General features: G+C 33.8%; 5 protein-coding genes and 1 pseudogene across 6 annotated transcripts; 3 read left to right on the top strand and 3 right to left on the bottom strand.

The window, feature by feature from the left end:
- Positions 3,638-4,396, top strand: LOC104698746 (glucan endo-1,3-beta-glucosidase 12-like). Its single transcript, XM_019228782.1, has 3 exons — positions 3,638-3,737; positions 3,818-4,072; positions 4,178-4,396. Exons 1-3 carry the CDS (start codon positions 3,677-3,679, stop codon positions 4,210-4,212), a joined length of 351 nt encoding a protein of 116 aa, XP_019084327.1. The 5' UTR covers positions 3,638-3,676; the 3' UTR covers positions 4,213-4,396.
- On the top strand, positions 6,677-7,534 carry LOC104698756 (glucan endo-1,3-beta-glucosidase 13-like). Its single transcript, XM_010414155.2, has 3 exons — positions 6,677-6,862; positions 6,946-7,200; positions 7,303-7,534. Exons 1-3 carry the CDS (start codon positions 6,802-6,804, stop codon positions 7,335-7,337), a joined length of 351 nt encoding a protein of 116 aa, XP_010412457.1. The 5' UTR covers positions 6,677-6,801; the 3' UTR covers positions 7,338-7,534.
- LOC104698764 (transmembrane protein 256 homolog) lies at positions 7,493-8,922 on the bottom strand. The gene is made up of 5 exons (XM_010414162.2): positions 8,801-8,922; positions 8,643-8,713; positions 8,432-8,512; positions 8,303-8,346; positions 7,493-7,783 (listed from the first exon to the last, which is right to left on the bottom strand). The coding sequence occupies exons 1-5, from the start codon at positions 8,892-8,894 to the stop codon at positions 7,684-7,686; spliced, it is 390 nt and encodes a 129-aa protein (XP_010412464.1). The 5' UTR covers positions 8,895-8,922; the 3' UTR covers positions 7,493-7,683.
- On the top strand, positions 9,017-11,234 carry LOC104698727 (annotated as a pseudogene).
- On the bottom strand, positions 11,292-14,140 carry LOC104698736 (WRKY transcription factor 1-like). Its single transcript, XM_010414142.1, has 5 exons — positions 13,903-14,140; positions 12,644-13,330; positions 12,352-12,532; positions 12,092-12,247; positions 11,292-11,995 (listed from the first exon to the last, which is right to left on the bottom strand). Exons 2-5 carry the CDS (start codon positions 13,224-13,226, stop codon positions 11,497-11,499), a joined length of 1,419 nt encoding a protein of 472 aa, XP_010412444.1. The 5' UTR covers positions 13,227-13,330; positions 13,903-14,140; the 3' UTR covers positions 11,292-11,496.
- LOC104698712 (serine/threonine-protein phosphatase 7 long form homolog) lies at positions 15,567-18,885 on the bottom strand. 2 transcript variants are annotated; one of them, XM_010414121.2, is made up of 6 exons: positions 18,697-18,885; positions 18,262-18,378; positions 17,493-18,137; positions 17,179-17,346; positions 16,690-17,082; positions 15,567-16,595 (listed from the first exon to the last, which is right to left on the bottom strand). In XM_010414121.2, exons 2-6 carry the CDS (start codon positions 18,349-18,351, stop codon positions 15,846-15,848), a joined length of 2,046 nt encoding a protein of 681 aa, XP_010412423.1. In that variant the 5' UTR covers positions 18,352-18,378; positions 18,697-18,885; the 3' UTR covers positions 15,567-15,845. The 2 variants fall into 2 exon arrangements, with proteins under 2 accessions (XP_010412423.1, XP_010412427.1); XM_010414125.2 differs by having other exon boundaries at positions 18,262-18,367.

The following is a 23,275-nucleotide window of genomic DNA, read 5'->3' as shown; positions in this document are numbered from 1 at the left end:
TGAATAGCAAAACCATTATAAACTCTAATCTCAAGCAAATACACATGCATATAAGTAGATTAAGAAGGATATTGTGAGAGAAATAGACAAACTTGTTTCTGTTTCCACCATCTTCACCGACGCAGTTGCCGTACTTTATATGGTGGTCGGCGTAGAGGCAGCGTTTGGCTCTGCCCATGAAGACTTTGGTATCATCTGAGTTTTTTGTAACGATTTGATTTTTCGCGTTTGTCGATTTCACTTGACGAAGAGGAGAAGGGGGCTAAACCTAGAGATTAGAAAAGAGGAGAGAAAGAAGAAGGGAAACAAACAAAATTGATTTACTAGATACGATGAAGAGAAAGGAAGGAAGAGAAGGGAAGGAAAAACAAAGATGATTTTTGTCCATTGGATTAAATCTATCAACGGTAGATGACACACCAAAAGACAATCATTGCCATTTAAGATTAGCCAATGAGATGTTTTCTTATTATTTTTTTCCTTTAGGTAAATTATGGTAATTTGCCATCATTTTGTGTCATAATTTCGAAACTAGGAGTTTAGGATTTATAAAGTATTAGATTTAATTTTACTTTAAATCAATTAAATTTATAAATAATGTATTCTAAATTTTTTTGATTGATTTCAGTTTTGAGTATATATAATAGTTACATCATTCGTTTAGAAATTTTAAAATTATGATTTAGAATTAAGAAAGAAAAAACTGACTAGAATAAATTGGCAATAAGCATTTAGAAGCACTTATAGTCCAATTGTGAAATGTATCTATAATTTTAAGAGGTAAAATAATCTTTATAAGTTTTTTTCCAACTTACATAACCTTACATGTAAAATTAAAATCACCTAACTTACATAACCATCTTCTACATAACTTGTTGTTTGCAAAGATTTTAACTAAAACATGTAAAATTAAATTTCTAGATAGAATATATAAATGTATTAGTTAAAATCAATGCAAAATGGTTAACTCAACATATTAGTCGTTCAATATTTTCAAATTATATTTTTAAAATCCCAAGGAGTTGCTAAACCAAGGCAATGTAGTCCCAAAAATCGTAGCAAATTAGTCACAAGAGCGTAGTAACATAGTCGTAACATTTTTCAGTTGCATTTTCATCACAAATAGTGACGTAATATTATGAGTCACAAACCATTATTCTAGATTTATTAACTTTGAGATCTAAATTCAATAATTATAAGACTTAGAAGCACTTATAGTCCAATTGTGAAGTATATATATCTTTAATTTTAAGAGGTAAAACAATCATTTGGTAAGTTTTTTTCTATCTTACATAACCTTACATTAAAAACCTATGTACCATCTTCTACATGACTTGTTGTTTACAAAGAGTTTAACTAAAACATCTAAAATTAAAATATTTAGAAAGAGTATATAAATATATTAGTTCAAATCAATGCAAATTCTACATGACTTGTTGTTTACAAAGATTTTAATTAAAACATCTAAAATTACAATATTTAGAAAGAGTATATAAATATATTAGTTTAAATCAATGCAAAAATGGTTAACTCAAAATATTAGCCATTCAATATTGTCAAATTATATATTTGAAAACTTGTGTAGAAAAAATAAAGTTTTAGTTGTATAATAATGATTCACTATCTATAGTAGTTCAAATTAACATAGAAACCTTAGAACTTAACATATTGGCAAATCTCAGTTGATAAAATATATAAATGAAACCGTGAGGGTCACTAAATCTCAACTGTTTAGTTATTATTGATAAAGTCGAGCAAAACAAAGAATAAACATAAAATTAAACATGTAAATGAATCTCAAATGTGAAATTTGAAATTAAAAATATCAAGAGTGAGTCAACAGTCTTAAAAGAGTAGCTAAATCAGGTGTTAGTCGCAAATTCTTCAGGTGTTAGTCGCAATAGCGTCACAAATACGTCGATAAAAGGTAGCAGAAGAGTGACAGATTGATGTAGTCCTAACAGTGTGGCAAATCAGTCGCATATTGTGATGTTTTTGAGACTACCTAATATACATCACAAAATAAAAATCTTGAATTCTACACATGATGAACAAAACTGTTTATATAAATCACTCAGGAGCACTCATAGTAGTAATATAAAGTACATGTAATAGTAAGATTTAGTAAAACATTGTTTTCATCACTTAGTTTTAAGTTTTTTCTTCATTGCAACACATTCTCATAAAAGAACATTTAGCACTTAAGATAGATTTAGAACTTATGGATGTTTAGTTTATAATCATTGAAAATTAAGACTTTGAAAAAGATATTATTGTTAAGTTCGAGCAAAACAAAGCATAAACATAAAATTAAACATGTAAATGAATCTCAAATGTGAAATTTCAAATTAAAAATATCTAGAGTGGATAAAAAGTCTTAAAGGAATAGTTAATTCAGGTGTTAGTCGCAAATTCTTCAGGTATCTGTCGCAATCTCATCGCAAATTGTGACCTCTTTGTTACTAAATCAGGGTAAAAATGAAGTTGCAAATAAGTCCTCAATATGTGACGTTTTTGCTACTATCATTACCGACTAATTAACGAGTCACATAGTAGTCGCAATTTTTGACCGTTGTGCGACCAATATTTATTTGTGACGAATTAGTCCTAATGTTGTCACTAATTTGAGACTCTTTTGTGACTTATATCTTTCATCGTTAATAAGCGACATTTTTCTCTCCAATTATTCTGTAGTCGTCGAATCGTTACAAAGTAGTCTTATAAGAGTCGTTTTATTGTGCGATCAAAAAAATAGTCACAAACTGGAATCCCAAAATGCATATTTTTTTGTAGTGAAAGCTTAGAACCAGAGACTTTTTTGGAGCTTTGTGGAAGAGCTTCTGCGTTAATCGTAGGCAGGCATGACCCGTGGGTGAAGAGCTAGTACTTTAGGCATCCAAACTATATAAATGTTAAAGGGCATCAATTACCAAAATTGTCTGGTAGTGCAGTTGTCAATCCCGAACGTAAAGTCGTAATCTTTTGCTGTTCGAACCATGTGTAAAAGATTTGTGCGTTATTTTTTTATCTTTGTTTTTTAGTGGGTTAAAACGATACGTAAAAAGCTTATGGTTTTATGTAGTATTTTATTAAGATATATGGTACTACAAAAAAGTACATCAATTTGATAATTGACATTTATCCCTTCAGCAACAAAGTGCACAACAGCACAAGTGAAGAAAAAAGTTTTATGATTGTACTAAGCAAATCTCTTTTGGAAAACGTTGACGTCAAATGTTTAGATACTTTAACCATATATGTTTTGTATCCAATTCATAATCATCTACAGTATCTTTAATCTATAGACTTTTATTTTTGGTACATAATTTAGTTACAGTCTTCTAATCATTTTATTGTAAATTAACATAACTATTTTGGACGATTATTCAATTACCATAGTTTATAATTTCAAAATCTAAGAAACTTTAATTAGATAACTAATTACCAGGATATTAAAGATAAGAATTCTTAGTTAGAAGTAATTAGTTTTTTTTCTTTTTCTTTGGTCAAGGAAGAATTAATTAGTCTTCCAAATTTTTTTTTTCCCTAAACAATTTGGAAGTTGATAAGAATTACACATAAATTTACTAAACAGAGATTTTCTACTAACACTATAAAATAATCGAGTTATGACCATCTTTAAGCTCTCAAACCTTCCAACTTGCCTCTTGTGAAGATGAAAAGTTTCTGGTCAAGGATAGCAATTGCTCTGCTTTTCATAACAGTAACGGTTTCAGGTACACCATTATTGTAACATCTACTCGTATACACATAATCTCAAAGATATAACATGTGTATCTTCTTTTTTTATATATAGCAAAAGCGGAGTTCGGACAATGGTGTGTAGCCGATTCACAGATACCAGATTCTGTGACACAAGCAGCCTTAGACTGGGTTTGTAAACACGACGAAGCAGACTGCTTTAAGATTCAGCCTAACCAGCCGTGCTTCTTGCCCAACACTGTCAAGGGTCATGCCTCTGTTGTCTTCAATAGTTATTACCAGCGTTATAAGCACATGGGTGCTGATTGTTACTTCAGCAGTGCCGCAATACTCACGCAACGCGACCCTAGTAAGCAACTTTATCTAGACCCTTAATTTTGTCAACAATTATTTAAGCTCTTTGATGAATTAAGATCTTGACCCATTTGTGTTTGATTATCTCATGATTTGATAGGTTATGGTTCGTGCCATTTTGAGTATATGAAATGATTCAAATGAAGGGGCCAAGACATGAAAGATGATGAGTATAAAGATTTTTTCTCATTTTTACTACTACTGGTGAACAATATAAAATAAATCCAATGTTTGTTGGAACTTGGCAGTTTCACTTTTTTACTTTTCTGGAGCTAATGAACAACAGCTTATTTTCTAATGTAGAATTTTGATAAATTGTATGGTAATAAGATTATACTAAATTCTACCAATGTGAATAAGTAAAGGAAGTTTATGGTTGTGGATACGGAATTTTATTAAGCAATCTCTTAGGGGAAAACATTAGGGATATGGCATTGATAATGTCTTTGGAAAGCCTTGGCCAAGAGAAATAAGGGTGTAATTGTTTTCTTTAGTTGAATACTAATACACTAGGTTAGGACCCGCGGTACACCGCAGGACAAATTATTTATAACTAAAACAATTAAATTATAAGTTGTATTTATTGGTTAAATATGTTATAATTATATAATAATTAATAATTTTATGTTTAAAGTTTAAACCATATAATACTGCAATATAATTTATTTTTTTGATAACATTTATTAATCAATTTAATTAGATATATATATTCTCGGATATCGATAGTGTTAACAAAATAATGAAATGATATTTTACCCGTTTAACACCAAATTAATGATATTTTTAAATTAATCTAAATATCGACAAAACCCTTCCCGCTATATAACTCCGTCCCGAGATATTTTAACTCGTAATATATAATCTTAATTTTTAATAGTATTTATTATTTTTATTATAAATATTAGATTGAGTTGATATGTTATTTATTAAGGTTATAATTATTTACATTATATAAGATTGACTCTTCTTATAAAGTTTAAATATTTATAACACTTGGAATTCTTAAAACGGTTGAGTATTTCTCATATTTGAAGTTTCGTAAAAGTTTAAATATGTAAAAAAGTTGAAATATTTGTAATATTTATTTTATATTTCTAATATTTGAAACTTCATAAACGTTTAAATATTTTTAACATTTTATAAAATTTAACTTTCAAATAAAATATAAATATTTATAATATATAACTTTTTAAAAGTTTTAAATATTTATAATATTTAACTTTTTAAAAATCTTTAAAATAAAATACCTAAATAAACCAAATAAAATTTTTTTAAGTTTGAATGTCTGATAAATCAAGCTTTCTACTCATTTTTATTATGAATCATTTTTGTCTCTTTTATAGTATAACTCTGAACTATTGCTCAATTTTCTAGGCGATGTGGGATATTGTACCCGTATTTTTTAATTTATCTATTGAGTAATATATGTCCGTTTTAAAAATTTGTATTACATCATGTGCAGGAAAAAATCACAATTTTTATTAACTAAATGTATTATAGAATAATTCAAGATAATTTAAATATAAATTCAAATAAAAATGAAAGGAAATCATATATTTATGTTTGAATGAGGTAAAAATATTTCTTTAATCTTTTAAATCTTACCTATATTTAATTTTAATTTTTTTGGTAACTAGTATTAAAGTAACTACATTAAATATAAAAACTTTTCAAAAAGTATTTTTTTGAGCAAAAACTGCTGCAAAAATACTAGTATAGATTAGAGAGATTTATCAAATCTCCCGGTCCTTTACCAAAACAAAAGAAACCCTAGCTACCAGCAAGAAGACGCAGACAAATAGAAAACAAGTTGAAGGGAGATAATTCTTATGCTTTATACTTTGAATAGTAGACGTGTCCAAGTTTCAATTGATCCTCTACGTTTTATGTGCTTTTTTCACGTACGTTACAATGTTCTATATAAAACAAGATGCATTAGTTACAATGTACTTGTTTAGAATTCATAAACGTAGCCAACTGGCTGTCTTTTAATTAAAAAATTGAATAAAATGCAAAGAATTCATAACGTAACTGCAACTGGGCAACAACGTTTCACCTACATATTTTGTTTTTCTCGTTTGTTACTGGTGCACAATAAAGCAGCTAATGAAACAAAATATGTAGGTAAAACGTTTTGATAACTTTTAATGTAAAATATATAATTTGAGTTTTAATGAGTTTTTATGTGATGTTGATTATTTTTGTTTAGGAAAGTTGATATGATTTAATGTAAAATCTTTCAAATCTCATTCTCAAAATATTTGGATTTCTGTATTTTTAAGTAGTTCTTCTCAAATACTACTATTATATCCTTTAAAATCATTAACAATCAAATTTTGAAAACAAATTTAATAACACTGGATTTTTTAAGTAAAATTTTAAGTCATTAATTCAATAACAATGGATTTTATTAGAATTCCCAAAAAAACTATGATTGGATAACATAAGATTTGTACACATTAAACAAATCACAATGTTTAAATTTCAAAATCTAAGAAACTTAATTATATTGCCAATGAAGTATACAACCCCACTCATGGGATTACATTCCTAATAAGAAGTAATTAGTAGTCTTGCAAAAAAGTAATTTTGTACCTAAAGAATTTGGGAGTTGATAAGAATTACACATAAATTTACTAAACAGAGATTATCTACTAACACTATAAATACTCGAGGTGTGACCATCTTTAAGCTCTCAAACCTTCCAACTTGCATCTTGTGAAGATGAAAAGTTTCTTGTCAAGGATAGCAATTGCTCTACTTTTCATAACAGTAACGTTTTCAGGTACACCATTATTGTAACATCCTCTCGCATACACATAATCTCAAAGATATAACATGTACGTGTCTCTTTTTTTTTTTAAATAGCAAAAGCGGAGTTCGGACAATGGTGTGTAGCCGATTCACAGATACCAGATTATGTGACACAAGCAGCCTTAGACTGGGCCTGTCAACAGGGCGGAACAGATTGCAGTAAGATTCAGCCTAACCAGCCTTGCTTCTTGCCCAACACTCTCAAGGACCATGCCTCTGTTGTCTTCAATAGTTATTACCAGAGTTATAAGCACATGGGTGCTGATTGTTACTTCAGCAGCGCCGCAATACTCACGCAACGCGACCCTAGTAAGCAACGCGACCCTAGACCCTTTTGCCAACAGTTATTGAAGCTCTTGATCAAACAAAATTTTGAACCATCCGTCTCTGATTATCTCATGATTTTGATAGGTCACGATTCGTGCCATTTTGAGTATATCAAATGATTCAAAGGGAAGGGCCAAGATGACATGAAAGATGATAAAGAGAGTGATTTTTCTCATTGTTAGTACTATTGCACAATATTAAATATATCCATCTTTGTTGCTTTGGAGCTAATGAAGCACAAACTTGTTTTCTAATTAATGTAGATTTTTGATAATTGTATGGTAATAAGATTACATTAATATGGTCATTTACATAATCCGCTTTAGCAACAAAGTGAACAAGGAATAAGTTTTATGGTTGTCGTCGACACGGAATTGTATTAAGCAATCTCTTAGGGAAATTAAACAGTGAGTTCTTATGTCGAATAAGACCACAACTTGACAATATAGATGGTTTTGAGATTGTTTAGAAAAGTAGGGTTCCCCATGCAGCGATGAACGCAAAGCCTCCGAATGGTGCCAAGGTTGAAAACTTTCTGTCCTCACGCAGCGCTACCATATAACACCTGCAACATTTTGACGAACATAAAACTTTCTCACATACTCATTACCTGGAAATAGACTACTGATCCAAAAACATTAGAGTTACCTAGTAAGCATCTGAAATATAGTTCAAAGATCATAATTTCAGATACACATGGTTTGTGGGAAAAGAGCAAATTATTTCATGAAATGCATGGATTCTGAAATTAAATCATTACCTCACAAACCATACATACAAAGACCTATGCAATTACCAAGTGACGCAATGCTTATTAGATATTTCAGAGTAGCAAACATGTCAACATGGAACATGGCTAAAATCTCTTTAGCCATAGAGAATTGTGGCAAGTATCGCCAATGCCAAAAGATAAGAGTGTATACTGGAAACTCCAAATGATTTTGAATCGCTCAAATAACCATGATGCTATACGATAATCTCAATGACAAGACATCCAACAATCATTAAGCACAAAAGCTCTACCATACGCATTCATTCAAGAGCTTAAATTGAAGAATTTGAGAAACAAAAAGATGCAACTTACGTCCCGGAAAAGGCTACAATCCCAGCAGTCAACAAGCCACCAAACTGAGCAATAAAAAGGATATGTCAGCTCCATCAACTAGCATAAGGACACAAACTGGAGAAACAGAGGAAACAAGAGAAAGCTTACAATGTTGGGATATTTGGTGCTAGGAGCAGAAACAAGAGCAGCAGTGTGAACCAAATGGTAAAGAGAAGCCGTTTGCCACACCTGAGGAAAAAAAAAAAAAAAAAAAAAAACCTTAACTTTATCAGACAAATTCAACAACAAATGCAAAACCCCACATAGCTAAATTGTCAAAAAAAGTAATCAAATTTTCGAACAATTTCAGAATCTGAACCTGTCTGTAAGAAGGGTTCTCTGGTTTAAAGAAATGAGCACCGTAAGTTCCTAACCCAAGAGCAGCCATACCTACAACACTAGACGAATCAGTATCTTCCTTACAGCATCAATCCAAGTATCAATTCAAAAATCATTACTTTATCGAAAAAGTCTTACCGGAAACTGCAGCTACTTTGTGCCATATCCGAGGATCCATCGATCGTCTTCCTCTGAGGTCTCTTATTAGGTTGCTTCTTACACTATTTCCCATATGACCAGAGACTTTAAGAGAGAGAGAGAGAGATGGGTCATATCGTATATAACCAAGTGGGTGATCGGGTCTTATTCGGTTTAAGCTGAAACGGTGTCGTATCTTCTTTACAGCCACTAAAGATTCTTCCTTTTGCTTCAGCTGTGAGCTTTGGGTGGGATCTCTCTCACTTGCAAAACCAAATCTCTTGTCTATCTTGGACCAAAAGATTACTTCTTAATCTACACAAGGTTAGTTTTTTCCCACAAAAATCTAAACTTTATCCTCCCATTTTGATGCTCTGCTTCTTCTTATACACAAAACTTGAAATTTTTTCTCTTTGTTTACAATTTTGTAAATTCAACGCATTCAAAACGAAGATATTTGTTCAGTTTGATGTTGGTTGGGTGGACATGATGCTCTGAAGAGAAATTGTCAAATTGTGATCGTATGATTGGATAGTGGAAGTGCTAGTTTAGGATTGGAACTCTCTTTATGTCTTTGTTTATTGATGAAGTAGTTCATGGTTGATGTAGATTCATAGAGTACTCATGAGTTGATTTCTATAGTCCTTGGAAGAGTTTTAATCTCCATGGATATGATTGTTTCGGTTTTCGTATCTATTTCAATCTGATTAAAGACTTGTGTATGACTTCTACAGGTGTTGCAGCCTTATATGATTGGCTATTGCTAGATAGGGATATATGTACTGTATACTGTGTGTTATGAAGATCAGATATGTAAAGGTCATGTCCTGTGGAATGGTTGATGTTTAAAGTTTCCAAGTATATCAGAGTACTTTACTTGAAATCCACTGCTGAGATTTGGAGCAGAAGCTGCATCTCGGGGACTTTTTCAGAAGAAAGTGATTTATCTGGTTGAGGTGTTCATGAACTTTGTTCTAGAACTCTATTCACCAATAGTATCTCCCTCGATCAACAGCGTTCTCCTACTAATACCAAGAACAATTCCCTGAGGCTGCTTGTTTGTGATGGACAATGTAAGAGGTTCGAGACACAATGTGCGAGAAGTGGAAACAATAATGTTGCAGCCTTTGCCAGAGATAGCTGAGAGTTTCAATGATGCTATCTGCCATGAACTCTCCATGTGGCCAGAAGATGCTAATGATTTGTTGTTGATAGTGGAGGCAATATCAAGGGGAGACTTGAAATGGGTACTTGTTGCTTGTGCGAAAGCTGTTTCTGAGAATAATCTTCTACTGGCACGATGGTGTATGGGCGAGTTGCGTGGTATGGTTTCGATTTCTGGTGCGCCAATCCAGAGATTGGGAGCTTACATGTTAGAAGGGCTTGTGGCAAGGCTAGCTGCCTCTGGTAGTTCGATATACAAATCTCTGCAATCCAGAGAACCAGAGAGTTATGAGTTCTTATCTTATGTGTATGTTCTGCATGAGGTTTGCCCATATTTTAAGTTTGGGTACATGTCAGCAAATGGGGCGATAGCAGAAGCAATGAAGGATGAGGAGAGAATTCACATTATTGACTTCCAAATTGGGCAAGGTAGCCAGTGGATTTCACTGATTCAGGCTTTTGCAGCTAGGCCTGGTGGGGCTCCAAATATTCGAATTACCGGAATTGGTGATGTATCTGTCTTGGTTACAGTCAAGAGAAGACTAGAGAAACTTGCAAAAAAGTTTGCTGTCCCATTCAAGTTCAATGCGATTTCAAGGCCGAGTTATGAAGTTGAAGTGGCAAATCTTGATGTCCGGGGAAGGCGAAGCCCTTGGAGTTAACTTTGCTTACATGCTGCACCACTTGCCTGACGAGAGCGTAAGCATGGAAAACCATAGGGACCGGTTACTGAGGATGGTGAAGAGTCTATCACCTAAAGTGGTCACTCTTGTGGAACAAGAATGCAACACGAACACTTCCCCTTTCCTTCCTAGGTTCTTTGAGACATTAAGTTATTATACGGCAATGTTTGAATCTATTGATGTGATGCTTCCGAGAAATCACAAAGAAAGGATCAGTATCGAGCAGCACTGCTTGGCAAGGGATGTTGTCAACATCATAGCTTGTGAAGGAGCTGAGAGGATCGAAAGGCACGAGCTTCTCGGGAAATGGAAGTCAAGGTTTTCCATGGCAGGTTTTGAGCCATACCCCTTGAGCTCAATAATTTCAGCCACCATTAGAGCCCTCTTGAGAGATTACAGCAACGGGTATGGGATTGAAGAAAGAGATGGTGCTCTATATCTTGGTTGGATGGACAGAATCTTGGTCTCATCTTGTGCCTGGAAGTGAAAAAATAAATGGCTCCAAGCCTCCAAGTTTGTAATGTAAAAGACAAATTGGAAGTAATAGGTGGTTGTCTCAATACCATTAATAAGGTTGAATCAAATCATATACATCCCCATACTACAACTATTACACAGGCGCCATCGACAAAGAAAGACTCATGTTGTGTTACCATCTCTTCCTGTAACTCTTATTTGAACCAAATGGAAGTGGCTATATAAGGGTAGTAAGCATACTATTCCATTAAACACTAATCTAAATCTGGTCCCGCCTGAACAACAACTGTACAGTCTATAACCATATTGCCTGTACTAATCTATGTTAAAACAGCCATATAAATTACCACTCGGTACAACAACACCGAATGCTTAGCTTTGGGCAGGCTCTGTCTTGGGTTTCTGTTCCTCAGTCTCCAGGGTTCTCACTGCCTTCTCATGACAAGCTGTAGTTTTATCATCTGACTTTGTTTCCGGGTTGGCATGATTGGCTGCATGATCTTTGTTTACATCAGATGTGTCTTTTATTTCTTCCTTCAGTTTCTCATCCAAGATAGGACCTTGATCAAGACTTTTCTCAAAGCCATTAGTCTTTGTTTTCTTTATTGGATGATCTTCTTCATGCTGGTCTTTTGTAATGGATTGAAGACCTGAGCTCGGTGGAGTCTTGTTGGCATCTCCTTCTTTAACATTCAGTTCTTTATCATCAACTTCAGAGTCCAGCATGTTATTATGAGTAACAACCCTTCCTGGAGGCATATCGTGGTCGTGTTTCCCCTCGTAAGTCGTTATAAGCAATTTTGTGTCATGAGATGACCTCTCTACGTGTTTCTTGACAGGGCATCCAGAGCTTGAACATCTATAGTAGCTCCTAATATATAAAACATCCAACAGAGAAAGGAAGTAAGCAGAGAAGAATGAAACCAAAAAGTTTGACATCAGGCTTTAATATGTAATCAGTCATTACCTCGGATATGGGCTGCCTTTTACTGATTTCTGACCATATTTACGCCATCGGTACCCATCATTCACAATATCAAACAGAGTCTGAGTGTGAACCACAATGCGTGAATCATTGGTTGACCTTTCCACTGGACTTGGCTCAAAGTTTCCTCCTTTTTTCCTGATTTAGTGACATCGACATAACAAGAAAAACAAAGATCACCAATGGTGAAGCCTTCCTTCAGAACAATGATAAAAAATAAAAATAAAAAAAAACTAAAATACCTTCGCTTCGAGGAAGGACTATTATAATCCTTATGACTGTTGTCGCCCTTTATCTTACTTGATTGTGAAATATCAGTTTTCACATCATCGGCTGGTGGAACAACTGAAACATGTAATCCTCTGTGGATCTTTGGTGGTTCGGTTTGGCGATGTGTCTGAACAATGGATCCAGATGATTTCTCTACAAACATAATACCATAAGAAACAATGTTACATTTAATATGTTACCACATCATAAGCGCTAACGAAAATTTTTTTATAAATAGAAAATTATATATGTTTCTCTATTCACCTTTACTCACAGATGTAAAGACATCACTTCGTTTATCCTGATTGATAGGAACAGGACCAGTAAGAGGCTTTGGATGATCATGTTCACCAAAGTAAACAGTGTCCACGACTTGTCCACCAGGCGACCGTTCCAATTGCTTTTTGGCTTTGCAGTTTGGGTGCGTGCACCTGTAATAGCTCCTGACAAACTCATTCCCTTTAACAAGCTTCTGTCCGTATTTCCGCCAGTTGTATCCGTCTTCCATAACCTTCTCACGAATAAAAGGGCTATTCCCTTCCGAACCAGACTGCAAAGACAAGGCAGTGCTACTTTCAGAAATCTTTGGTGCTTTCTCGGATGTCGGGGAAACCACATCTACTTCCGACTGTGAAGCTGTGGTATGAGGAACAGGTTGTAGTAGCTCCTTGCACTCTGCAGATTTCGAACTTTCGGTTTGACAACCTTCAACAACAGTTTCAGTTCTAGTAACAGTCACTGGTTTAGCCTCCATTTCATCAGTGGCAACAACATCATCAGCTACTTTAGTCTCGCTTGAATCGTCTAGTTCCATATCACTAACCGGAACTTTATCAACCTCAGCCATAATTAAAAGACCAAAAAAAATTTCTAACACCAAAAGAAATTCAAACGAGTTCAAAGCCGGATAGAATCAAAGCTTAAACGCCAAATCCATTTAGTTTCCAAAGCCTGGAGAAGCAAATCAAAAACAGAAACAAAAATTATTTTACTGAATTTATAATACTAAACTAACTCCATAGAAACAACAATAGGAACAAACTTTTACAGAACACAAAGGATCTCTTAAAGAGCATGACAGAGTGGTGTGAAGCCATATAGAATAACAAAGTCTTCACTTTTGAGATTTTCAATGTGACCGTTACAATTTTATCAAAGCCTTCTTGAATTTTAATTTGTCTTATGCTCGACCAACGAGTCAATAGACTCAAGTATTACCATAAAAGTCTCACAAAATGTGTCCACAAACCAAACAAGAAATGACTCGTTTTATATCTCCAATAGACATGATAAACAAACAAGAACTCAATCTCTCACTAAAAACTCCCAAAAGTAAAGCATTTGCTAAAAATACTTGTAACCAAAATTATAAAAAAAAAAAAAAAAAGTCGGCAAATTAGTTCCATTTACTACGGAGTCAGGAGACGACCCAGTATCAAGATTCGCATAAAAATTAAACATTTAATACTACCCTCATTTTTTTTTTTTTAAACAGCTTAAATAAATATTCCAAAAAAATTCACCTAGCACAGGCATCGAGAAGATCACCATCCGACCAAAACACCCAAAAAAGACGAGGATCCCAAGAAAAAACTGAAGCTTCTCAAAGTTCTTGTAATAAAAGATCAAGAAACCCGTAGATCGAATCGAACAAACTCAAATTGGGTTACAGAGAGAAAAGAGAAGAACAAAAGGTCATGTCAAAAAAAAAACAGATGGTTGGACTTAGAAATGACTATGGAGAAAGAGAAAGGAAAAAAAAAAAAGAGAGAAGAAGAAGAAGAAAGTGGGAAGAAGCGGTTGTAATTCTCTGTTTCGCGGTGTATAGAAAGATATGTGGACGTAGCTGATCTAACGGTTAGATGATACGTTTCTCATGACATATATTCTCCACCCACAAAACACAAGCCGACAAAAAGACGAAGCATTGGGACCCACAGAACCCAGTGCATTATAATCTCGTGTCTCTCATTAGTGTTGTGTTTTCTTCGTTTCCTTCGGTTATAAAGTGAGAGTATATTAAAAGTACAGGGATCTGTTTTTGCAAATTATGTATATTATTTACTTACTCCGAGGAACAAAACAAAAGTATTGATTCTTTCACAAGTGGGTGGACTTGTTTTTTTTTTTCTTTTGTAAGGACTACTTTTGTTTACAGAACTTAAGTACTTTTGTAATTAAAGAAAAAAATCTGAGGAGTTTTCAAGGTCAATTTGTTGAACCACCACTGATCTTCAAACACTTTCGAATTTTGGTAATGTTGTTGTTGTGATTTTAAAATTCGCAAAAGAACAAAATGGAGAATTTTTATGAGTAAACACACTACACTCTTTACAAAAATTAGATGAGTAGAAAGAAAGAGAGAGAGAGAAGGAAATAGAATGAGGAAAGAGCATCTTTGTTAGGTAAATTAACTAATTTGTTTTTACTGCAATAGTGACTATTTGATCTACCAAATATAATATAGTCAAAAGGGTTTGTAAAATTTTTTTCCTTCACAAAACTAATTATACAAATCCATTGGACATAAATCTAATTAAACATATAAATTGATCCGTTAGTGACTCAATCAAATGCATCAATCTAGAATCGAACGAAGTGAAAATAGATTCAAGCAATGACAACACCATCAGGGTTTTAGCACAAGTTGAGTTTACGAATCATTTCGATTACATTTATTAAGGATTAGAGACATGACACAATAAGTGCAACCAATACTTGACGATAAACCTCGTTTGCAATTAGAAGTTCGTCAAATCAGATTGAACATAATTTTGTGTAAGTAAAGCTCTTAAGCATCTCGAACGGTTGGGGGAAACCCCACATCTTATCAATAAACTTGATACTTAATATAATGTTAATGACTAACTTTGAAACCTTAACTTTATATAATAAGAAGGTGGATCTAATTTCTTATGTGTAGAATGAAAATAAGAGAAACAAAGCATAACAATGATAGACATATGAAAACCAATGAATAAAAAAACTTGCCAACCACAACTAAGAGAAGATGATTTAATAAATAACAAAGAAAAAGTTGTGAAATCAACTCTTGCGATATGCATTAAAATGTTGAGTTTGCAGGGGAATGACCTGAAAATAAGAAGTCTCTACTTGCGATAATCTAAGTTTGTTTCGGCTTGGAAGAAACAGAGATACTAAATTACTATAATCGGAGTCACACTAATCACTAAATCAGAATACTGATGTTTCATGCTTCTTCCACCCATTTCTGTAACCTCTTCTACAGATAGTTGATTAAACATACTTCTAAGACAAAAGACAGTACTTCAAGAAAACAAACAAAATAAGTTAAAAGAAATACAAAACAGAAAACTAAACTTAAGTTCCTCTGCACCCATAACTCTCATTGAATCTGTCAGTTCCATAACTCTCAACAACTCAAGAGATAGACAGGGCAGAGAGATTCACATTGGTTAAATAGATGAGATGAAACCAACTGTTTTCAAGCCACCATAGTGTTCGCTCCTCTTCTTTCGAGAGAAGACGAATCTGCAACACTTTCTCCCATCTCTGTTCCATCTTCTTCCTCTCTGTTTGCGTTTTCTTCACCGCTAACATCACTAATTATTTCCTTAGCTGCGTCATAATGTTCAACCTTTGATTCTTTATCTTCTTTCTTCACATCATAGCCCTCGGGCAGTTCCGCCATGCTCTCGGTTGGCTCCTCGCCACTCATAACATTAGTTGTATCAATTTCTTCATGTAACTTACTGTCCTCAAAAGACTTGTCTGCATCGTCTAGCAATGACCCGTCAATCTTGTTGATGTCTTGAGTCTCGGGCAATTGAGGGATGGTGTCGCAAAGCTCCATGTCATCAACTTTGGTGACAGGATCATACAGATGTGTTCCATCATACACTGAATTTGTATGAGTAAGTGGTAAATGCATTTCACCAACCTCAACCACAGGTCCAAACTGTGATTCATCTTCACTACCCCCATAGTCTTCCATTGGATCAATACCTTTCCTTCTCTTTCCCATCCCCTTCCTTCTCACCCTTTCTTTACCCCGCATTCTTTTCCCAAGTTCGATCTGCTGCTGGCTCTCTGTTGTAACCGTTACTCCAGCTTGATCTCTCAGGCAATCTTGAGCAAGGTTCATAATCCGTGAAATCATGTTGCCTCTTTCAAGATCCAAATCATGTGTTTGGAAATTCTCAGCTAACTCCAATATATCCCTCACATTTGTAATCTGCAATAACAAGGAGGATAAAGTATTAAGATCATACCTAGAAACGTTACTGTCAAAATGACCAAGGGTCAAGAAACTTGTTCTTAGCTATTACCGTTCTTTGAAACTCGCTTGAGAGAGAGATGGGCCTTCCCACAATTTTTCGGGTTATTCCAAGATACCACCTCATGTAGTCTGCTTCATCAACGCCTAGAACATCATCAGGCACAATGTTTTCCCACCGCATTTCCCACTCGCTTAACTCTGATTCCATTTTAACCGACAGGTCAACCCCTCCATCAACTCCCCGAGACTTTCTTACCCACTTCTGCACATCTTCTGGGATGCCTTGAAACAAGGCAAACTGTTTGAGACAGCGATCAGGCAGGTGTCTCTCCGCCTTGTCAAAAGATATCAGCATTGTTTTCGATCTACCCAACTGCAGAGAGTTTCTAATGTGATCTGGTATGTATCTACCATCCATATTTTCATACGGAAGCCACTCCACCTAATTCCAAAGGAAGAAGGTATATCAGCAACATTGGATCAATAGAAGTATACAAAAGAAGAGTAGCTGATGAATATGAAAGATAAACAAGCTTACCTCACATGGCTTCAAGGCATCCAATGCTTTTCGGTAAAAGACAACATCACGGTTTGCTGTTGGACCACTTTGCTTCCCCTTCCACCTAAGCACAAATGGGAAATGATCATGGATGGGCTCACGATTCAGCTTTGGCCGGCCAACGTTTAAGTGATAGTAACTCCAACACTATAAAACCCCCAAAAAAGGATAGAGAAGATTAAGTAAATGTATTCAATTACATAAGCATCCAAACTGCTGAAACTAGCAAAAATATTCGACATATGCTTCAGTGATAATATCAGTTTGGGAACGAGAAATGAAAATCATAGCACCTGTAATAACGTCAAGCAACCGCATATCGTGCTTTGGGATTTAACAGAAGCATTCCCAAGTGCTCTATACAAGAAAGCCAAAGCAGCCGCACCCCAAGCATATGTTCCAGCATCATCAAAATCCTCAAACAGCGGAAGATACATAACAGGCACCTTGTTTCCAGTGGTTGTAGAGAAGATGGTACTACCTACTAAGTACAAAAGGTAAGCCCGTGTACAGTACTCAACTCTTTGAAAAGATGCATCCTCTTTACAGTCAGAGAACTTGTCTTTCAACCAGCTAAGCTTAACCATCCCACCACTAGCGTAATTAGATTCTGGTAACTCCCCTAAGTACCTCTCACATACCGCAGAACAAGTTGTATATGTCACTCCAATGACAGGTTTACCATCAATCCCCAGTCCGAGTAACAGAGCAATGTCCTCAAGAGTCACAGTCATTTCCCCAGTTGTAAAGTGAAAAGTGTTGGTCTCTCTCCTCCAACGCTCAACCAACGCAGAGATAAGAGGGTTGTCAAGACTAATGGCAGGGATCCGTCTCAAATACCCAAAACCGGCTCTCTCCACCAATTCTATCTGCTTTGGTTTAAGCTTCCACTCACCCAACTTTGATGTGTGCTCATGACACCTCAACGCACCTCGCTCCTAACAATTCATTTCCACATTATCGTTAGTCTAAGTACCAGCAAAAAAATGCATGAACAACCATCCAATCTTTGTCACAGTTTCCACAAATCGAATTTTTTTAAGTGGAGAGAAGAGTTAAAACCTGGCCACCCCAAACAGCGGAGGAAACATGTTTCTCTTGATCATAAAGCACAATATCCTTAAGTGGCCCTGGATTCGCTGAGATATCCATCAGAATCAACACTCACCTGCACAAAGCCTAATAAATCTTCAAACTTTAAATCACAAAAAATGTTCCAAAACTTCAAACTTTAACAGGAAAAAAACAATAATTTTGATGGGAAAAACACATTAATGATTCCAATCCAACAAAATCGAAGAAACCCTAAACAAAAAAAAAATCAAATCTTTCAAGCCTCATTCAAAACCAGAGAATGTAAAAAAGGACAGAGATTTCCTAAACACTACGAAACCCATTAACAGAGATTTTTAACTTTCCATTGGTCGGTTATGGAATCAGATAAACAGAGGACGTTAAACACGAAACGACGCCGGAGAGAAGGGGGGGGAGACTAACCAGAAAAACAGCGCGGAACAGAAGACGAAGAACTTTGATATGAATCAATCAAAACGACGACGGACTGAGAAAAGGAGACAAGAAAAGGAAGAGTTTGAAGAAGATCTCAGGATTTGTACGAACGGTGCCAAAACCAAAAAAAAAAAGACCTCAAAACGACGGCTTACTCGTCGTAAGGGATAATGCTTTCTCTTCTCTCTCTTTTCTTTTTTTTCTTACAAACTATTTTAAGAAGAAAAATAAAATATCTGTGACAATGTATTTGCATGTAAAATATGGGCCGTCCCGGCCCAGGAACTGAATTGCTAATGGTCTTTGCTGATGACCGAACAGTGTTTTTTTGGTAGGCATAGGCACCCTCATTTTTTTTATAAATGGATAAATTATTGAAAATTTGTATAGAATCTAAAATTTAGTCTGATCTTATTTAAGTTTAAATTAATTTTACTTTATTTTATATATCCCTAATTTGAAATATCCAACTCAATATAAAACAAATCCAAAATCTTAAAAACTAAGGCCATGAATGGCTTCTGGTTTTTTACTAATTTTTAGATTTTGGTTTTTGATTTTTTTTGGTTTTTTATTTTGGTGTAGATTTTAGTTTTTGCAAAATATTGAATGGTAACTTGATAAATTATTTTTTAAATAAGAAAATAATGATTATAAATTTTTATAAAAAGATAAAATAAAATAAAATAATACGAAAAAAAATCATTTGTTCCTTGCATAAGTATGTTTTGGAATTTAAGTAAAGTAGAATAAATATATATTAGGAAAAGAACAGTCACGCTGAATTAGATTTTATGAAGGAATTGTTAAAATCTTTCAAAATCTGGTTTTCCTAAATTCTAGGAAATTTATTTTTCATAACAGTGAATGGCTTAAAAATTGGATTTTGTAGAATCTAAAGCTAAAAACTGATACAAAATCACGTGACATTCAAGACCTAAATTTACCAGTTCCATATAAATGAGTAATCTTGCAAGTCAAATACAAATGACTTTTTTTTTTTTCATAGAAGTAGACTCTTCTCTTTTTATTCGAAAGGATTGAGAATCAGAGTGTCTTCATTGTTTTTAGAATCTGAATTATAAATATTTGAGATGTGTTGTCATAATATGGTATCCTCTCAATATACTTCTTAGAACCAACCAATCGAGTATGTAAAATTGAAAAAAAAAAACAATATGAATAAATAGACCATCAATATTATAAAAATAGTATATATATATATATATATATAATTATGGAATTATTAATAAATTTTGAGAATTACTATTTAGGAATAAGTTTTATAAAATGATTTTTCAATAAATGAAATAAATCAAGTGATAACATGCAAATTTTATGATTTCATTAGTTCAACCCAAAAAAAATGATTTATATATTTGATAGAGAAATATTAGATCACTAAATTTCCAGACCTTGATTTTTATTGTAAAGAATGAAACTGAAGATGTTTAACAGAAAAAATTTTGTAGTCTTGAATTAAATTGTTGATCCCATTTAACAATGCGTTTTACGTTCATGAGTTATATTTTCATGTCGTTCATACTTTCAAATCTCTTAAGAGTTTCTTACTTATGGTTTTAAATTCCATTATGTTTTGAAAGATGACAAAAACAATATTATATGAATTTATTTAATAAGTATACAAAATAAATTTATTGATTAGTAACCAAATAAATATTATTTGATATATGATTCAATTTTTCAGTTGAATCCAAAAATGAATATATGTTTCGAATATTTAATATACTTTAGAAAAATGTAAATCGTAAAATTTTCATACATTCGATTTTATGGTAGGGATGAAATTTTAATTAAATGTGAAATTTATCTGCTGAGGAGTTATTTACAATGCTTAGGAGGTGTTATTAAATTTTACTTTAAAAGGAATTTTAACGACTTTAATAAAATCATAGAAAGTAAATAAATAAAAGATTATAATTGATTGATTGTGAGTTTTCTTTAATTTTGTTGATTATTTTTTCCATAATCTCGTCAAATTTACCAAACAATCTCTTTATTTTAATGATATTTTCATGATTTTATTTTGTTAAGAAAAGTGTATTAATTCATAAATCAATAACATAATAATTAAATTTCTTAAAAAATTATAAATTATTTTGTTTTAGTTGAATAATACAAAATTTAAATTGACTTCATAAAATTCAGAATTTGATAACTCTAGATTTATGAAGATTTAGATAATTTATTACATCAAAATCTAATAACACCAAACTTTAATAGAATTTAATAAAATCTTGATTGAATAACAACATGCTATACATCACATTTAAAATTATTAAACACTATTTAAATCACAAACCAATAACAAAACATAGTAAAAGATTTTATCTCGGTAACTACCAAAACTTCAAACGAAAGAAATTGATTGTATTCAATAAATTAATATAAATTATTATTATTATTATTTGTAACATCCGCGAACGGGAATCCCGGTTTAGGGGATGCATCGGTCGATGTAAAATTGGTTATCGCGGACAAGTTTTAAGTTAAACGTTGCGTTTTGGGGAAATGAAACCCTTGTTGCGAGTTTATAAGGAGGGTTTGGCGTTTAGTGGTGAGTTTTGGCCGCTTTTGAGAGAATAGAAAAGGGAGAAAAAGGTACTTGAGTGTTCTGAGGTTTTTGGGAGATTGGAAACTTTTCTGTAGAGATCTGTAGCTGAGATCGTTGTAGGAGATTGCTATGAGCATTTTCTTTCTTGTGTAAGGTTTAGAATCGTCTTGGCAAAGGTAAGTGCATGACCATGGCTTATCTAAGCCGGCGATTTCTCTGATCTGCTTGTTCATGTGTTGTGTGGCTTGTTAGAATGATATTTTGGACTTTGTGAGGTTTTCTTGTGGCTTGGGATCGAGTTTGGTTGTAGGAACGAAGATCCGACGAGAAGCTTTGGAAAAACGACGCTCGACATGTGCGTCGGTCGATGCAATGTCAGGACGACGCGGATTGACCTAGGAGCATCGGTCGATGCCATGTGGAGGCGTTGGTTGATGCAATCAGGGATTTCGCGTAATGTCGAACATGCGTCGGTCGATGCAGTGTGAGTGTCGGTCGATGCATTGTGAGTGCCGGTCGATGTAAGTGATCCTTGTGTCGGTCGATGCAACCCAATTGGTGTCGGTCGTTGCATGGTTGGTGTCGGTCGATGCAGAATCATGGTTTGGTGTTGTTTGGTTATTGATTGTTGGTTGATGGTTAGAGATGTCTCTATTGTTTGTGTGTATAGCCCAATAGATGGGAGGATTTCCTTACTGAGTGTTTATAAAAGACTCATGCATTGCAATTTGTGTTTGTGGTGCAGGTAAAAGCAAAATGTGATCGTGGAATCAAGGCAATGAAGAGGAGGATGTTCTAGTGGTTCAGTTGGTTGTTGTCTGGCTTGTTAGGTTGCTAGAGTTGTTATTTGATTCATGATGTTTGGATATTTATTATGATTAATATTGGTTATTGGTGCTTATTGGATATCGGTATTTGTTGTTTCATTTCCGCTGTTTGGTTTGATTGTGATTAGCTTGCTATTGGGTATGAGACCACTAACTAATTAGTTACTATTAATATTATTATATCTATTATTAATTATTAAAAAAATGGATTGGGTCGTTTCATTATTATTATTATTATTGGTGAAAATTATTATTATTATATTTATTATTATTATTATTAACTTTTGCATTAGAGAAATTAATCTCTTGAAAGATAATATTCTTACAAAATTATGGGAGATTTGCAAAAATACACCTTTTTATATGTCAATTTTCAAAAATACCCTTTCATGGTGTCTATTTTAAAAAATACACCTTTTGAATATATGAAATGATTAAATTTTAAACCCTAAACCTCAAATATTAAACAATAACCATTTAAAATTACACCCTATATATAAAATAGAGAATCGAAACTAAAAAAAAAGTTCTAAAAATTAATTTAATATATTGTAATTATTATTATTACTATTATTATTTTTTAAATACCGATTTTATTAGTTTCGGAAAGAAGCATCAGATACAAAACATGAGTGGAGCTTGCGAGATACATCGAAACAAAGTTTACAATGCATAAAGAAAATCATGGAGTTTGGAAATGAGTGAACCATATAGCAAGATATGAGTCATGAAGCATGTTGGTGGAGCGTCGTGTATCCTCCTTGCGATCTAGGCCTAGTAATTTCCTGCGGAGAAGGAGCTGGACTTCCCGTTGTAGTTGGGCCTCTGAGCGCATTGTGGGGGTGTGAAGACGAGCATTTCGTTCCTTCCAAATGGTATAGATCAAGGCATGGAAAATGAGCTTGCAGACTGAGTTGAGCTTAGCGTTTGAAGAGGATCTCTTGATCCAAATTAAGAAGTTGTTGAAAGTGGAGCTCGGAGGTGGCTGGAATTGAGCAAAGAAACTTAACCAGAGATTTTTTGTGTAAGTGCAATAAAAAACAGGTGATCCCTGGATTCATCACTTGCTTGACATAGAATGCAAGTGCTTGGGACTGGTAGATTCCACCTTCTCAGGGATGAAAAAATGAACCCAAAACTCAAAAGAGGAAAAAATGAACCCAAA

Source organism: Camelina sativa, chromosome 1 (assembly GCF_000633955.1).
Source record: "Camelina sativa cultivar DH55 chromosome 1, Cs, whole genome shotgun sequence".
NCBI lineage: Eukaryota > Viridiplantae > Streptophyta > Magnoliopsida > Brassicales > Brassicaceae > Camelina > Camelina sativa.
This window is presented reverse-complemented; position numbering and strand designations above follow the sequence as displayed.

Excerpts from the sequence above, each read along its gene's own strand:
- LOC104698746 (XM_019228782.1), top strand. The coding sequence starts at position 3,677 with ATGAAAAGTTTCTGGTCAAGGATAGCAATTGCTCTGCTTTTCATAACA. Across the intron at positions 3,738-3,817 it reads CATAACAGTAACGGTTTCAG|CAAAAGCGGAGTTCGGACAA; the intron begins GTACACCATTAT and ends TTTTATATATAG. Across the intron at positions 4,073-4,177 it reads ACTCACGCAACGCGACCCTA|GTTATGGTTCGTGCCATTTT; the intron begins GTAAGCAACTTT and ends ATGATTTGATAG.
- LOC104698756 (XM_010414155.2), top strand. The coding sequence starts at position 6,802 with ATGAAAAGTTTCTTGTCAAGGATAGCAATTGCTCTACTTTTCATAACA. Across the intron at positions 6,863-6,945 it reads CATAACAGTAACGTTTTCAG|CAAAAGCGGAGTTCGGACAA; the intron begins GTACACCATTAT and ends TTTTTTAAATAG. Across the intron at positions 7,201-7,302 it reads ACTCACGCAACGCGACCCTA|GTCACGATTCGTGCCATTTT; the intron begins GTAAGCAACGCG and ends TGATTTTGATAG.
- LOC104698764 (XM_010414162.2), bottom strand. The coding sequence starts at position 8,894 with ATGGGAAATAGTGTAAGAAGCAACCTAATAAGAGACCTCAGAGGAAGA. Across the intron at positions 8,513-8,642 it reads AGAACCCTTCTTACAGACAG|GTGTGGCAAACGGCTTCTCT; the intron begins GTTCAGATTCTG and ends TTTTTTCCTCAG. Across the intron at positions 8,347-8,431 it reads GCACCAAATATCCCAACATT|TTTGGTGGCTTGTTGACTGC; the intron begins GTAAGCTTTCTC and ends TTTATTGCTCAG.
- LOC104698736 (XM_010414142.1), bottom strand. The coding sequence starts at position 13,226 with ATGGCTGAGGTTGATAAAGTTCCGGTTAGTGATATGGAACTAGACGAT. Across the intron at positions 12,248-12,351 it reads AGTCCTTCCTCGAAGCGAAG|GAAAAAAGGAGGAAACTTTG; the intron begins GTATTTTAGTTT and ends TCACTAAATCAG. Across the intron at positions 11,996-12,091 it reads AAAGGCAGCCCATATCCGAG|GAGCTACTATAGATGTTCAA; the intron begins GTAATGACTGAT and ends TTTATATATTAG.
- LOC104698712 (XM_010414121.2), bottom strand. The coding sequence starts at position 18,351 with ATGGATATCTCAGCGAATCCAGGGCCACTTAAGGATATTGTGCTTTAT. Across the intron at positions 17,083-17,178 it reads ATGCCTTGAAGCCATGTGAG|GTGGAGTGGCTTCCGTATGA; the intron begins GTAAGCTTGTTT and ends CTTTGGAATTAG. Across the intron at positions 16,596-16,689 it reads CAAGCGAGTTTCAAAGAACG|ATTACAAATGTGAGGGATAT; the intron begins GTAATAGCTAAG and ends TTGTTATTGCAG.